Source organism: Vidua chalybeata, chromosome Z (genome assembly GCF_026979565.1).
Source record: "Vidua chalybeata isolate OUT-0048 chromosome Z, bVidCha1 merged haplotype, whole genome shotgun sequence".
Classification (NCBI taxonomy): domain Eukaryota; kingdom Metazoa; phylum Chordata; class Aves; order Passeriformes; family Viduidae; genus Vidua; species Vidua chalybeata.
Window position 1 is genome coordinate 14,799,743 of NC_071570.1, and position 15,320 is coordinate 14,815,062.

Sequence of the window (15,320 nt, forward strand, 5' to 3'; positions counted from 1 at the left end):
GCTTCCCGTCTTTTCTTATCGTGATGAGAGCAGGAAAAATACGGCAACCATAACAAAGGTGAATAATGAAAACACTTACAGATGATTACTCAAAATGGGTCCATAAATACCATGATTACCTGGCTACTATGGCGTTTGATTTTAGGACAACTTGAAGATCCATGAAGGCAGGCAACAAAAAATACCTTGCATACCACACTGTTGGTACCCCAAAACCCTGTGGCTACCTCAGATACCAGCAAGTGCACATGTTACAGCAGAGGCAAGGAATACCTTTGTATGCCTTCAGACAGCACTACTGAACAGCGCCGCCTTCTTCCACGGCAGTGGTGTCTTCACCCCTGTGAACTTGACTTGCCACTTTCCAGCTGACCTGCACAACACCTTGAAGTTGATCACTACAAGAAAACTACAGTCAAAATAATAAACACAAAGCATCTCTCCTGCCAAGAGGCAAGACCTTCCAGATCATATGCTAACTTGCTCCACAACCAGCCAGCATAACCATATTTCACAACACATTAGATGCACTATGGGTCCCAATCAAACAATACTCAGGCACAAAACTCAAGTGCCAGTGATGGCTAGAGTAAGCCTGGAGCTCCTCCAGGGCCAAAACTACCTTTTCAGCAAAGATATTCTAATGTGATGATATTCTTCTGCATCTATTCTCTGCCATTCCTCAAGAAAGACTTGAAAAGAAGGATAGCCAGAAAACTATGTGTCAGACAGAGGTCAAGAGGTTAGTCTCTGGGACCCAGAAACCACAAGGATAGGTATCTCAGATATATTTTTTTAAATGCTTTCTTTCTGTCTCCTTCTCTTCTCGAATAAATGTAAAATGAAATCGTTTTACAGAAGGACAGCTGCTTCCCCCCTGTGCTCAATCATTCCAGTCACACTATGTTGTCCAGTAACCTGCATTGATAATTCCTCATGAATAAAATGCCAACATTATCATCCACAGCTATGTTGTTGACATGCGTTTGCTATTTCACTAAAAATACCATTAATTTTCTGGCTTCACAACAGCTGAGCTACTCCCCATTTGAATATACAAAAGAGTATTTTGTTTAAACCAAATTAAAAGTGTTCCAGTAAATGACTTCAATTTTGCTGGCTATACTACTTAGTGTATACTGTTCTATTTAAGCCTCTCTTTCCTCATCTCTAGCCGTTCTACACTCCCATCCTTTTCTGTTTTTTTTTTTTTTCTCCCCTTCCCTTTATATACTAATCCTTTCATTTCGGGAACTGGATTTTCCCAGCAAGACATCCACAGTCAGAGAGAGATTCAAAAACGTAGTGCCAAGGAGTTAAGGTAATGGTGAAATTGCCTCTGCTCTGTTTTTATTCACCTGATTGCCAAAAACTATTTAGCAGTAAGGAAAGAAAGGGAAAGGGGAGGGAAAAGCACATAAATGCTGAATACACCTTCCTTTACCCATCCAGACAAGTGCCGACATTTGCCATTTAAGTTGGAATGAAAATCATCATTTCTGCCAAGCCCTCCTGGCATCTCACCACTTTATTTGTTCCCATTTGTATCTAATGCTTTTGTCAACAGCTCAACAAAAGTCAAAGCAAACAACCCACTATAAACACTGAGGGTAACAGCATCAAGCATGAATCCTTCACAATTATCCAGCCCAGCTGCTCAGTGCCTGTCCAGACTGCTTTCATTTACAACAGTGTCAACAAAAGGCTGAAACCCAATAACTAGGTGGGTCAATACTACCACTGTAAAGCCTCCAGAGAAGAAAATGCTGTTCTGCTGCTTAACTGCTTCAGCAAACATGCAGAATAATTCAGTTAGATAGACAAGTGCTTGCCTAATCATTTGTTATGTGAATTATTCAAGGCTTTCCCTTCAAACTGCTAAACGATGGCTCTTCAAATATTTCCATGGAACCACCAGATGTCCTACAGCAGAAAAGGGAACATAAGGCACACTCTGACGTAAGAGAGGGCAATGGTAACCTGTGATCTTGAAAAGCACTCATGTTTAGAGGATTAACGCCTTCTAACACCTTGCTTCTGATATAAAGAACACACAGCTTCTAACATACAAGTGTTAGGCATGCATCAATTTACTAGCTGCTTGATCTCTATACAGCACAATCAAGGTTGTGTACAATTTTTCTTCCTTTTTTTCATGCAAATTGTAAAAGAGTTCTCTCCAGAGAGTATATAAGTGTAGGTAAAAATAAGCACAGTAGTTAGACACGTGGATGCAGAGAGGCAACATGCATTTATTCGCACATATCTCTCTTCCTCTACTGCCCCCCAAGTTCATTTGACACAATTCAAATGTTCACTCACCTTCTTCCAGAGGTTTCACACAGGTTCATGTTTACAGTTTCAAAGAGCAGGACAAAGCAGTCTTACTGCATAGAATCCATTACATGTTTTACTTTCATTGCCATTTAAATATGGGAAACAGCCACCTTCAGATGTGAGCTTCCCCGATTTTGCTGGCTTTTGTCACAATTTGCTCCATTACATTAATGTATTATTTTTAAACTTTTAGCAAACATTAAGAAAATGGGCAAATTAGGTAACAAATGGTGATTGTTTTGATTTAATCTCATTACTGGCAAGAACAACCCCAGATATGAACAAATGTTTTTCCTATGACCAGTTTACATATACATCACAGTGCAGTGTTGGACAGATATGTATCTTGAGCCAGAATACAACATCAAATACACTTATGAATATTTTATTCTTGACATCTACAGTAACAGTTGCGCATGCTGAGCAACTAGTATTCCAGAGGGGATTCCTGGCAGTTTTAAGGCTTAGAAAAAGAGAAATTCTCTATGTATGTCAAATTAAAGAACATATTTTTGTTTTTATAATTAGAATCTGCAACATATTTTGTTTGCAAAACATGCGGCTTTGCAGTGATTGCACTGTAGCAATCTGGTGTTGTGTGTTGTCAACATGAGAGACTTCTTCTATCAAATAAAGTTTTCTTCCTCTTTCTGTCCAAAACAATCACGAAACATTTCTCTACTAAATAGCAGCAGCTCCATCACGCTGTGATCACCACAGCTGTTAGTACCCACTACAGCCCTACACTACTTGGTGGAAAACTTCCGTTAGATTTACTATTAAAAATCAGGTTATTGCTATTTACAACACGAAGTCTGTTTATTATTATTAGCAGGACTGTTATAGTCATTTGCAGGATTTGTAAAACTGCTTAAGGTCCACAGAAAGCAAAGACACAACAGAGGTACTGTACAACAGAAAACACCTCATATCAAAAGAGTTGTGACTTATGCAGATTAAATGGGATAAACCTCTGATGCTAGATACACTAGAAACAGTCTGATGCTAGATACTCTAGACAGAATGGGAAAGAGAGATAACATCACAATTTTTGATGGTGTCTCCTGTTCCTCATCCAGCAGAACAGGAAGAAGTGTAGAAAAACAGCATCCCCAGCCTTCGCCAGAGCTGAAGGTAACGCTCTTAACCAGAAAACCTTCATAAAAGCACACCAGAGTCCTACAGGTCTGTAAAATAACTTTACTGCTTTCAAACTCCTGCAGTGTGATACAAAGCTTTTAGGCTACCCTAGATCGTGAGCACACACTGCTTTTTCTAAGGGCAACAAACTGATCATGGACAGATGCCTTTATACTTAAGGTGGGGTCCCTTTGCTACTCTCACGTCAATTATATATACTGACAAGGCACTCAGAAAAATACGGCACTGCAAGGAAATAACAGAAGGTTTCTCTAAGCTCACAATGCTTACTGTAGTTGATTTTAAAGAGATTATTTTTAAATTATTCAGACACTGAATTCTTCCAATAACTGCAGTATTGGACAGCAAGACTCATTACAAAATAGTAGTTGGAGGTCATGGCTCAAAACTTTTCTCAAAGCAGGGAAGAAAAGCAAAACATTAATTTCTTCCAGGGCTAAAATAAACTGCAGTTTGATATTTTTAAAAGAAATGTAGAGGTGAGACAGAAGTATCGAATCTAAAGATATGGCTTCAACAAATGTATCAGGGAGAAAGAAGAAATATAAGCACATAGGTACAATTACTACAAGCCAGATAGAATGATTTCCTAATGCCTGGTATTGGAAGATCACAAGGCAAAGCTTTATGTTATTTAGGTCAGCACTGGCTTTTCAAGTCGATGTAACTAATGATTTCCATACAGTCAGTCCACTTTGTTAATATAATAAAAAGAGAAAAGGACTCAGGAATACACTGCTGCAGCTGAAGAGTTTTATGCTGTGTGTGGTCTGTGCCAAACACAAACCACACACAACTGAAGAAAACCCTTCTGGGGGTCGCTGTAACTGGGAGAGAGACACCTCTCCTGGACTTTTTTCCATATTCCTGCACTGTAGCTCTGCAGAACATGCCAGTCTGACAAAGCAGGACCCTGCTAGCAAAACCAGTGTTATTGTTTATTTTGATCTGTCCAAATTAATATAGCAAAGAAAATACTGTATGCTCTCTTTCAAACAATATAGTGGCTTGAAACATGCCAGCTTCTCTGTATGGTGAATCTATGATAGACAGCTCACCCGGTTAATGGAAAAAAGGAACAATTCATGTTGAATATTTTCCTTCTCCTACCCCTCTGCCCCACTTATTCATAAGTATGCATTAAGAACACTCCCACAGCTGTATTCATCACCTTTTGTGTGGCAGAAAAACAGAGGTGCAGCTGTGCCTAATAATATTCGTATGCAAACAAGTAGCACTGGACTGGCTGCTATACCTCACTTAAAAGCTCCTTGGTACTCTTTGTTAAATTTGCAGATGAAAAAGAAGAGTAATCTGCTGTCCTTTTAATGCAATTAGCAGATTAAAGTGGCATTTCACTTCCAATACTTCATTAAAACATTGATTGCATCCTGCAATTGCTGATGATAAAACATTCACAGTGTTCCCCCTACAGTCCTCCCTGAGACTTGGTGGAAAGTTGGGGCAAGCCCTGAGCTGGCAGCCAGCAATCAGAGCCAACAGCCAGCACAGCTTCTGGAACGAGACGTAAAACCCGTACCCTGGTGCACTGCAGCAGGGGTGAGGGTGGCAGAAGGCAAAGGAAGAGAACACCAAGCACCTAACAGGAAACCGACAGGAAGTCAATAACCCCTGCACTAGTGATCTCTGTAATTCCTTCAGGAGGCAATGGAAAATACCATCTCCAGGATCTGCATCTCTTAAGCATGACTGTAGCTGGGCCCCTTGCCAGGGTCAACTGCCACACTGCTGACTTTTGCTACACATCTCCCTTTTACGATTTCTGTGAGATTTTCTACCCCTCAAGTTCTGTTTCTTCTACAGTCTTGTGACAGTGAAGCACATGAGTGGTGAAGTCCAGTAAAAATGTTGTGTGAACACAGGAGTTTACTTCAGTTTTCCTCTTGGATTATTTTTTCATGTAAGACTGACAAGCCAAACAATACCTCAGATTAGGAAAAATACTTTTTAAATTTCTTCCCCTCATGCACCCAAATGCAAGTTAACAGCATCTCAGAAAAAAAATGACATCAAGCCGAATTCCTTCAATCCCTTCATTGTGGGAAGCACTGCTGGGGAAGGATTTGGCTCCACCCCCTCTGCCAGGAGCTTGGGGCATCCCTGGGGTACCCTCCAGCTCTGGCCCTGTTGCTACCAGCCACCACAGCTCCACTGGTGCCAAGGAAAGAACAAACTTAAAAAGATTAATTCGCAGATGTTCATGCATTTCACACACACGGTGCCCTGTGGTCCGTTGCCAGGGCAACAGGAGACCACCAGTGTGCGCTTTATTGGCTTTATGAAGTGCGTCTCGGGGGCTATAGTCCGAGAAATGCTGCATGATAATCTTCAGGCTTTTCAGAAGCCTTGTTTTGTGTTTATCCACATTTAACCCTCAGAGTGTTATTAAGAGCACCACTATGTCTGGCATGACAAGGAATGCAGACACAGGATGTGAGGAGGCAAACACATCATCTCTGTTTCCAGCTTAGAGACCCATACAAAGCATGTCCTCAGCACCTGCTCCCACCTGCCCTGCACTGAAGTTTACAGCCTGCAGGTAAGGTGGCAGATAAGCTGTTGTAGGGCAGACCTCAGTACAGCCATGCCTGGGACAAAATTGACATCAGAAAGTGCAAATGCAAAGGTGTCACACTAGACTAACAGATAAGTGACGGCAAGTACCTTTTCTCAAAGGTACTTTCTTCAAAAGAAGATTAAAAAGAATCAAGACCATTTCATCAACCTTCTAGCCACATGACACATGAAAAAACACACTTTTGTTTGAAAGCCCAGTACATGACACCAGCAAACCATCCATGCCAAAACCTTTACCAAAATTTATAAATTCACATAGAGAACTTCCCTTGCTCTCAGTGTCAGGTATCTCCCCTAGCTGTCCTCTCACCAGTCAAGGCAAGGCTGCAGGCAGGAGGTAACAGGGGTTAAAATCACAAATGACACAGTGCCCCAAGCAGCAACAGCCGCCACTGACATCAAGCACTAATCCAGCAGAAGAGAGGCAGAAGGGATCAGTAGAAGAAACGGCTTGCATTCAGACTTGCAGGAGAAAGAGCATGCAGAGACAATAATTTCCTGGGAAAAGCTAAAGCCTAATGAGAATTTACTCTGCCTCCTTTATTCAGACAACCAACCCCTTTGTGGCAGGGGCTTCCTGACTGACAGGAACCCAGGGCTCTTTAATAGGATTTCCATATTATTTCCAACACCTGCCTATAAGTTATTTGTTTACATTGAAGAAGGCAAGATTCTCAAATCAGGCATCTGCTTCTGGTTCAGGCGTATTTTAGGAAACCATGTAGAAAGAAGCTTTGTTGCTATGGAGACATTTTTATTTTCTTCCCTTAGTTGGATGAAAAACATTAGCATTTCCAGTTTTTTTGTTCTTCAAAAGGCCAAATGTCGATTAAGAAAAGACAGAACTTTTCAAATTGCTATGCAGAATAGGCTAATCGAGCTTTAGATATTTAATTAACTATTCGACTCAATTAGAGCTGTACCAAAGAGAGGCAGGAAACAGTGCAATTTTCCTGCAAACTTCCCTCAATGGCCAATTCCTGCTGGCCAGTCTAATTGCTTTTTCCCCTCAAAGCACAACTAAAACTTTGTAGTTCATGTTGCACTCAACAATGTTGCATAACAACTTGCATATCAGTCAGACTACCCATTTCCCTAAACTTATTCTAAAATCAACCTAATCATCTTGGACTAGGAATGTGCTCCTTTACTAGTGCCAGAACAGAGATAAGAGCAATACAAATATACTATTAGCATTCAGTGACTTCACCCATATGACAGAAACTTCCAATGTATGTCATACATGTCACTGAATCCAGAAGGCGCACTCCTTCTCTCCCTTTAGCAGATAATCTGCATGCCCAAGGAATCCGTTGATTCATGTAAAAATAAGGGATGTTTCAAGTTACTTTGGACCTAAGGGTTTTAGAGACAAAATCAAAATGTTACATACTCGAAAAGAAAAAAAGGAAAAAATCACAGCACCAGCAGAAATCTCTAAGGCAAAAACCTAGCCTGTCTCCCACTTTTGACAAAAATTGATACGTGTTGTTTATTTTCTCCCATTACATTGACAAACACCTATGTAACTTGACCTGCAAATGTGTTCCTCATTCCAACTCATCCACCATGAGTAAACTAGTGTAAGACATGAATTAACAGCATGTAAAGTATGGTTTTAATTGCATGCTTACAATACGGAGAACTTGAAGAGATAGAATAAACAAATTTCCTCCCTTTACTTCTCTTCTCCCAGCTATTATATTGTCAAAGCCTTCGCACTGGAGACCTTTCCACCCACCTCCTCATTCCAGCAAACTTCCTCTTCCAACTCCATTATGTGAAATCATAATCCTGTGTTATCAACATCACAGTCTGTTGCCATGGAAATAATTAGACATGACTGCTCAGGTTAGAAATTACAGCCCATGTATGTATTTGCCTTCTGGGTGAGGAGAGCATCTGGAGAAAGAATATCTGAGTTACCCTAAATCACCAAGTGGCAATATGTAAGCTTGACAGTGGGATGCACTATGGGAATTTGACCAAATGTGGGCACACCACAGAGTAAAAATCACCCTATGGTAACATGCAGAAAGCTGTAAGATAAGAGGACAGTGTGCCATTAATAGACAGAAGTGGGCAGGAATCTATTGGGTAAGAGAGGTGAAGCCATCAAAACTAGCAGAAGCAGCTAATTCTTTGATGCCAGATTACATGCTGTCACTTTCATATGAGTACTCTACACTAAATTAAACTTCCCAGATGACCTCCTGAAAAAGACTAAAGATGTGAAACTGCACAAATGAAAGAAATTTAAAACTCAGTTGGGGTGGGGGAGGGAGGAAAGAAGACAAAAACACAGCAGGGAGATACACACCTGAGGTTTAGTTTCATGTTCCTTTTAAAAACCACAAGGCTTGAATGACATACTACAAGTTCAGCCATGAAAAGATTATCAAGAAAAAAAAAGCAGTGCCAAAAAATCATCTCCATAAGATAGACTGAGACAACCAACAGGACTAGCTAATTAATATTTGTTCTGCTTCAGCAGACAGTTAGTGGACGAGACTGCAACAAACAAGCATGTCGCACTCAATCACATCATTAATCCACTCACGTTCACCACCTGAGGACCAGCTATGCCCCACAGATATTTATTCATCTGTTCCACAAACAAACAATTACAACACATTTTCTGGAATTAGGGCACCTGTTACATTCGGCACAGCTTACACACCCAGAGGCAGATATGAATTAATACTGAAAAAATTACTGTATCAGAAGCCAACAGAAGTTACTCATTATTATTTGGTAATGCTACCCCCAAAACACCCACGAACATCAAAAACACACCTGTTGCAGAGAGTGTAGTTCAAATCTGCTCTGTTTAAAACTACCGCTTCATCATAAGAGAAAGCAAAATAAATGCAATTCTTCATTCCTGAACAGCAAAAGGTACAAACAGAATCCATGATGTGAGTGTGAAATGTCTGGATTTTAACAAGCCTGTGAAGTGCTTTTTAGCTGAATGGTGATTAATTGGCGAAATAACAAAATGATCAGGAAATAAATTTTGCAAATTTCTTTAAGTTTGTAACAAGTAACCACATTTTTTGGCTTGTTTACAAGACACTGAATGCAGAGACATTTGGCAGGACACTCAGACTTCTAGAGGAAGTCCAATTAAAAGAAACCTGACAATTAGGGCAAAATCCATAGAATACATAACAGCAGCTTATGTGGTGTTCCTCTATCAGAAGAACAAAGTCAGCAACCTAATTACATTTGGTAATATCCAGAAGTCTTATAGTGTATGTTGGGGCATTTTTATTTTAAAATATCTTGTACTTTCCAGAAGTGCATTCACACAACTCCTCCAAGCATCAGGTTACTCACAGATTCAGGAGTAAGCAGCCTACTCACAACTAAATGAAAAGAGGTCTAAACACTTAATAGTGGCTAAAAGCTTGAGAAGCACTGGAGCACCTGCTACCACAAATGTAAATGGAATGTGGGAATCACATCCATTCACTTTCCCTATATCGCCCACATATGTAATTATTAGCTTTCACACAGATTAAGGCAAAAGTAATTTTATTTCTAAATTCACCTCAATTTGCCCTGACAGACTTCTCCCAATTCACCAGTATGTTGGCCAGAAATCCACCCTAAAGCTCCATTTGATGCATTATTTCAGATCTTTCTTCTAAAATTCTTTTTTTCCCCCCAGAGGAATCTCAAACTATTTTATTCCTGTCACAAGACTGCAATTTTCAATTATTGGCACTTGTTACTGCTGAAACAGATCAAAGTGAAAAAAGGTTTCACTGCCTTGGCAAGTCTTACTATAGGCATAGTCTCTGCCCCAAATAATTTAAAAATCAGATAAAGGAAAAAACCCCAACAACCAAAAAACAACCCAAAGAAACAAACCAACCAACCCCAAAAGAAAGGCAGAGCATAACAGGCATATAAAGAATAAGAGATCTACACTAGAAAAGATAAAAAGTTACACATGTTGGATCCTGTGTGTGAATTCACATGTTTCAGGAGACTCTAACATTCTTGAACAATCTGCTCAGGGACATCCAGGCTACCTCTGGCAGGCGCACAGCCTGGCCACCATCTGGGAGCTCCTTCATTCCATTTGCTGCACTGAGTTATGGGCAGAGAGTGCCAGCACTACACTACTTTCTGTCAGGTGGAGCTTTTTTACACAAGATGTTTCCATAGCTTCTCCCAAGGGAATGTATTAGAAAAGGAACTTGTGAAGCACCAGAGAAACTTTTGCCACATTTGTCCCAGAGACGATACTGGGGCTGGAAAGAAGGCTATGTCTCCTACACCAAGAGTTCTCACAGGAGGTGGAAAAAAACTACAAAAAATTGTACAAGTGCAATTTGCAAGAAAGAATCATCTTAAAATAATAATCCTTTTCCCTTTTTTTTTTTTTTCCTCTTTTAAAAAAAGAAGTTTAATGGCTTTGAAAAGGAGACACACCAAGTCCTCCATGAAAAGCTGTTTGGTTTACTGCAGAGCTGTTTGTCTTTCTGTCTAAACACATTATATTCCCTCAGAGCCCTTAAGCCAGGGCTGCACTTTGAGCACAGCCCTGGCACATGCCACCCTTCCCTTCCTTTTGTCTGCTCCACAGCCTTGCCACTGCACAAAGAGCACTCCCATGACCCAGTTTACTGCGTTTAGAATTTTCCCATACCTCAAACTTTGCAAAGAATTTGGAGGACTGGATCCAAGAAGAAATCAAAGACCTCCTAAAGATGCCCTTCTCCACAGAGCTTGCTGTGTCAATGCTGATCTATTATTTAGGAACAGCTCCTGACAATCTCATGTTACCTGAAGGTGACTACTCAGTTTCAGCAGTGAACTACTCAGTCAGGGGAGGTGCTGGGCAGGATCAGGCATAACATGTCATGTCTGGTAGAGTGATGTGAACTGCCTTTTCCCCAGCCTGAACTAAGAGGAGAGTCAGAGCTAGCACAGCTAGAGACAGCAAGTTTCAGTAAGAAAACTGCCCAGCAAATCCAAAGTACTGTAAGCAGTGGCAAGAAATGGGTCATTTCAGCCGAATTCCTTTCTTTGTAGTAATGTGTACTGGACCTTTGTTATCTGAATTGCACACTAAAGCATAAATTTACACATCATGAGCTATTTTAAAATCCACTCTGCTTAATAATCTATATCAGCAAGAAAACACTTTAAAGTGTCTCTCACAATTAAACCCAGGCACAACCTTATATAAATCAAAATTTTGCTACCATATCAAAACGTTACACTGGGGCTGTATAACATTGCCCATATCCTCATTACATGCTACACTAATTACTACCAGCAGATTCAGAATTTTCTGCACATTAGAGGCTTTTAGAGGAGCTGTAAAAAATTTCAGGCATCATTAATTTAAATTTGTATTGAAATTTCCTTTTGACAGATGGCCAAAAATTACTTACTATTTAGAGTACCACAGCCTGCCTGTTTGCACATTGGAAGAGGAAAGGGAAAAATTAAAAGGAAGAAGGAAATTTATGTCACGTTCATCACCTGTTAAATGTTAAGGAGCATTATCCTGCATGAATAAATTATTTCATACAAGCACACAGACTCCAGCTGGTTCTGGCTGACAAGAAGTGTCTCAAGTCACACAGCAGACAATCATAAAAAGCCTCTCTTAACCAGGAACCACTTAAGGGAGGAGGGATCGATTGAACAAGCAACTAACTGCTACTCTGGGCATCACTGAAAACATTCAAGGAAATCAGCAAACTATTTCACCTTACAAAGCTGGCAATAAGCCCCATAATGCTGACACACAAGCCAATTCACAACCTGAGCACCGTGCAAGACAAACATCTACTTATCATTTCAAAGTAAACTGCACAAAGTAGATGCCCTTCATTCCTTCTGGAAGCTGTATGAGTAACAGCACTTTTGAATCAATCTCAGAAAAATCAGCCTTTTCAGTACAAATGCTCACCCTAACATCCATGCCAGCACAAACGCCCCAACACCTCACAAGTGTTACAGAAACACGACTAGCATATATTGTTTAGAAACAGTGAATGGCATATATTCGCAGTTCTCAAGTCACTTTCTTGAATGAAATCATCATGGTTTCAACTATATAGGTAAGCTAAGTCATTCAAGAAACCACATGGGTTTGTTCTCTCACAGTTAGGTATCCACCCCACTTGCATTTGTTATTTTGAGTGCAGGAAAAAGGGAAATGGACTAAACTTATCTGTTCATGGTGAAGACTCGGTTTTCTACGGAAATCATCATAAATGTGTGGTTCCACCTCATCACATTAAGCAGTATTAGCCATTTCCAGCCCTCATGACAAAGAGGCTGAAGTGAAATCCAACACGCTGTTGTCTTATGTCAGCAGATAGACGGCTTCAGTGCCTTTTCTGCTCACAGTGAAAACTGACAGTTCCTGTCAGCTCCTGGTTGTTATGCAGAGCCATGTGTGTAACAGCAAAACTGACAGCTATTGGCTCAGTTGCGCTTGGCTGGGACATGTCAGGAGTGCCAGTGGCGGAATGAGTGTGCTGGGATAGGCTGTGGGACACGTCCCCACCTGTAGTTGCCAAGGAACCAAGGTGTCACCTCTTGTGTCAGCCCTGGATGGACAGACCTCTAGTGGGGGCAAAGCCTGCACCCAGAACCATGATTCTCCCAACACCATAAGGGAACACTAGTAATATCTGCCTGACAATATCCTGCTAATCTTGTCTAATGAACACTAGACTCATGCTGTGAACATCTCTTTCATCACTTCCCCAACTCCAAGAATATATTATATTTTCCTAAAAAAAGCATCACTAGAAACTTGACAAACTGTTTCTAAGTGCTCCATAAGGTTGGTACAGGTCTTGCAATTTCTAAGAGAAGTGTATCTTTTCACAATCAGCAGCACCTAATAAGGCTTGACCTTATGTTTCTGAAAACCAAGCAAACTAGGAGAGCAGACCCATCAAGGAAGAGGACAGGGCTAACACACATCTCTCCATCTACAGCATGAAAACCCCAGGAGTAGCTGAGATACTCTGATGGCTATCAGTATGGAAAAGCACCACATTTCACTGAATCATACTTGTATCTATTACTGAATACTCAAAATTATGCAAGTTGCAAGGTATGTTACATCTACTTATGAACATCACCTTACACAGGATACAGGTATGCTGCAGAGTCACTAAGAACCTGAAAATTAATGTTTAGAAAACGAAGGCAGAATCCTCAGTGCAAGCTTCCATACCACGTTCATCAGGGTAGAGGGAAGGGCAGCTTACTCCTCTCCAACTACAGGACAGCAGGCAGTACCCCACATCTCCCCCTGTAAGTGCCATAGCTCTCCTTCCTCAACTGCATTATAAGGAAATACCAGAATTACAATACAGAGAGTCCAAATGACTTAAGACTACTGGCTTATTCTTTCTGTCCCAAAAGCTTGGACACAGACTCTAGGCAGACCTTTCTTTCCACCCAAGAACAGCCTTAGTGCTCTTCCAGTAAACTCACTCATCAGCATGTTGCTTGCAATCCTAGCTGCCCCACTACTAGCCACTGCCTAAATGTGACACACTAGGCTATGCAGGGTGCTGCCAATCAACACAAGCATCACAACCCAGTTCCAGTTTGTGACTTTTTCCACCACTCTGCGCCACACTTCAGAAAAATACAGTGTTCACACAGCTCTGTTGAGCTACCCTTTACACCTACGAAATGGAATCCTACCTTGATGGAGTCTCTGTCTGCGTGCAGAGCAGCCCCCGTGCGTGAGGAGGGGGAGATATGGTGGCAGGGGATGAGCATATGGGGGAAGAAAGAAATAGAAAAATACTAGTTAGTTTACATAAAATTATACATTTATCATACTCTGAAGAAAGAATCCTGATGTCTGTTAAATAAGAAATTGCACAGATGTTAACTTTCTGTACAGTTAATTATTAATGGTGTATAGCCAGATTTATGAAACTGGATTTCTAGCATTTGAACATGATTTCTGGCTACTGCTAGATAATAAACACTAAAGTAATTAGCTAGGAACTCTTCTGAAAATTTCTCCTCCCTCTTCCTCCTTTGCTTGCTTTAAACAGGAAAATTAAAAAAAAAAAAAAGAAGGAAACCAAAGCCACAGACTCCTTTGGCAGCGCCTACCTCTTTGGTGATCATTATCATGGTGCTTCTTCTCGTCTTTAACTGGGAGGTGGGACTGCCCCCCCAGTGCACTGGAGAGTGCCAGGAGACCAGCACTGCTGCCAATGGGTGGGATGGCTGGAGGCTGCAAGCCCGAGGGATGCGGAGTGAGCGGCACAGGAAGACCATGTCCATGTGACAAGTGCTGGGCCTGGAGTTGTTGCTGCTGTGAAAAACATAACACAGATATTGAATTTGTTCAGAGAGCTGGGGATTGCCTAACTGATCACCTACATTAACCGTGACTGATCAGATCAATCAATGCATCTAACCGATCCAAGATATCAATGCTCACAAACATCCTGGTGCCTTAAAAATGTCCAGATGTTTGGACACAACATATTTGGTAAAACTCAGACTGAGCTGGAAAACAACAACAACAGAAATTAAAAAATAAAAAAAGAAAGCAAATGAATGTTATCATTTTGGTGAATTTTTTATTTTTTTGACAAAGGTATTATGCTTTTCTCTTTCTAGTAGAAATGCACCATGTACACATCTAATCAAAACATATGTAACTGTAAAAGCAGTAATATAATGAAAAAAAAAAAAGCTGAAAATTGAGAAAATTAGTGTTAAACAGTTCTCCTAGCGCTACTGCACAGCATGCAGTGAAAGTTAATTTGAAAGAGAAAACCTGAATTAACAATCCAGAAAAGGAAACTGGTTGCAGCCACCGTTTTAAGCCCTTTAAGTGTCCTCAGCGGTACTTGAGCAAATTACTAAAGAAAATCTAATGTAGCAAGGCTTGGGTCCTCTTGTAGGCTTGCTCAATAATGCTGAAATAATTGGGCACTCTGTGCACGTTTAGTGATGCTCGAATGAAAAGCTAGAGGCCTGCCCTTGTACTCTTCTCTAGCTGCTGACTCTGTGTTGTGACAGGTTTATTTGAGTGGGACTGTGATGCATGCACCAGTAACTGCACTGACAAGAGTTTAAAGTCATTTTTACCAGTACACTGGCAACACAGAGAGAAAGCCCTTGAGAGGTTCGAATTGGAGTTCTTGACCTCAACAAGGGCTGCATCAAGCTCTGTGCTATACTAACCACTGTGGGGTAGATAG

At 40.8% G+C, this 15,320-nt stretch overlaps 1 protein-coding gene across 3 annotated transcripts in view; it reads right to left on the reverse strand.

Moving 5' to 3' along the window:
* The window catches only part of LOC128781969 (transducin-like enhancer protein 4), a 94,068-nt gene that overhangs the window by 28,940 nt on the left and 49,808 nt on the right, over positions 1-15,320 (reverse strand). For 2 of the 3 annotated variants that reach the window (XM_053932012.1, XM_053932010.1), the window contains exons 7-8: positions 14,218-14,422; positions 13,795-13,811 (exon numbers count right to left, since the gene is read on the reverse strand). In XM_053932012.1, coding sequence (XP_053787987.1) covers positions 13,795-13,811; positions 14,218-14,422 — 222 coding nt within the window. The remainder of the gene's footprint in view (positions 1-13,794; positions 13,812-14,217; positions 14,423-15,320) is intronic. The other variant, XM_053932011.1, reaches the window with a different exon arrangement.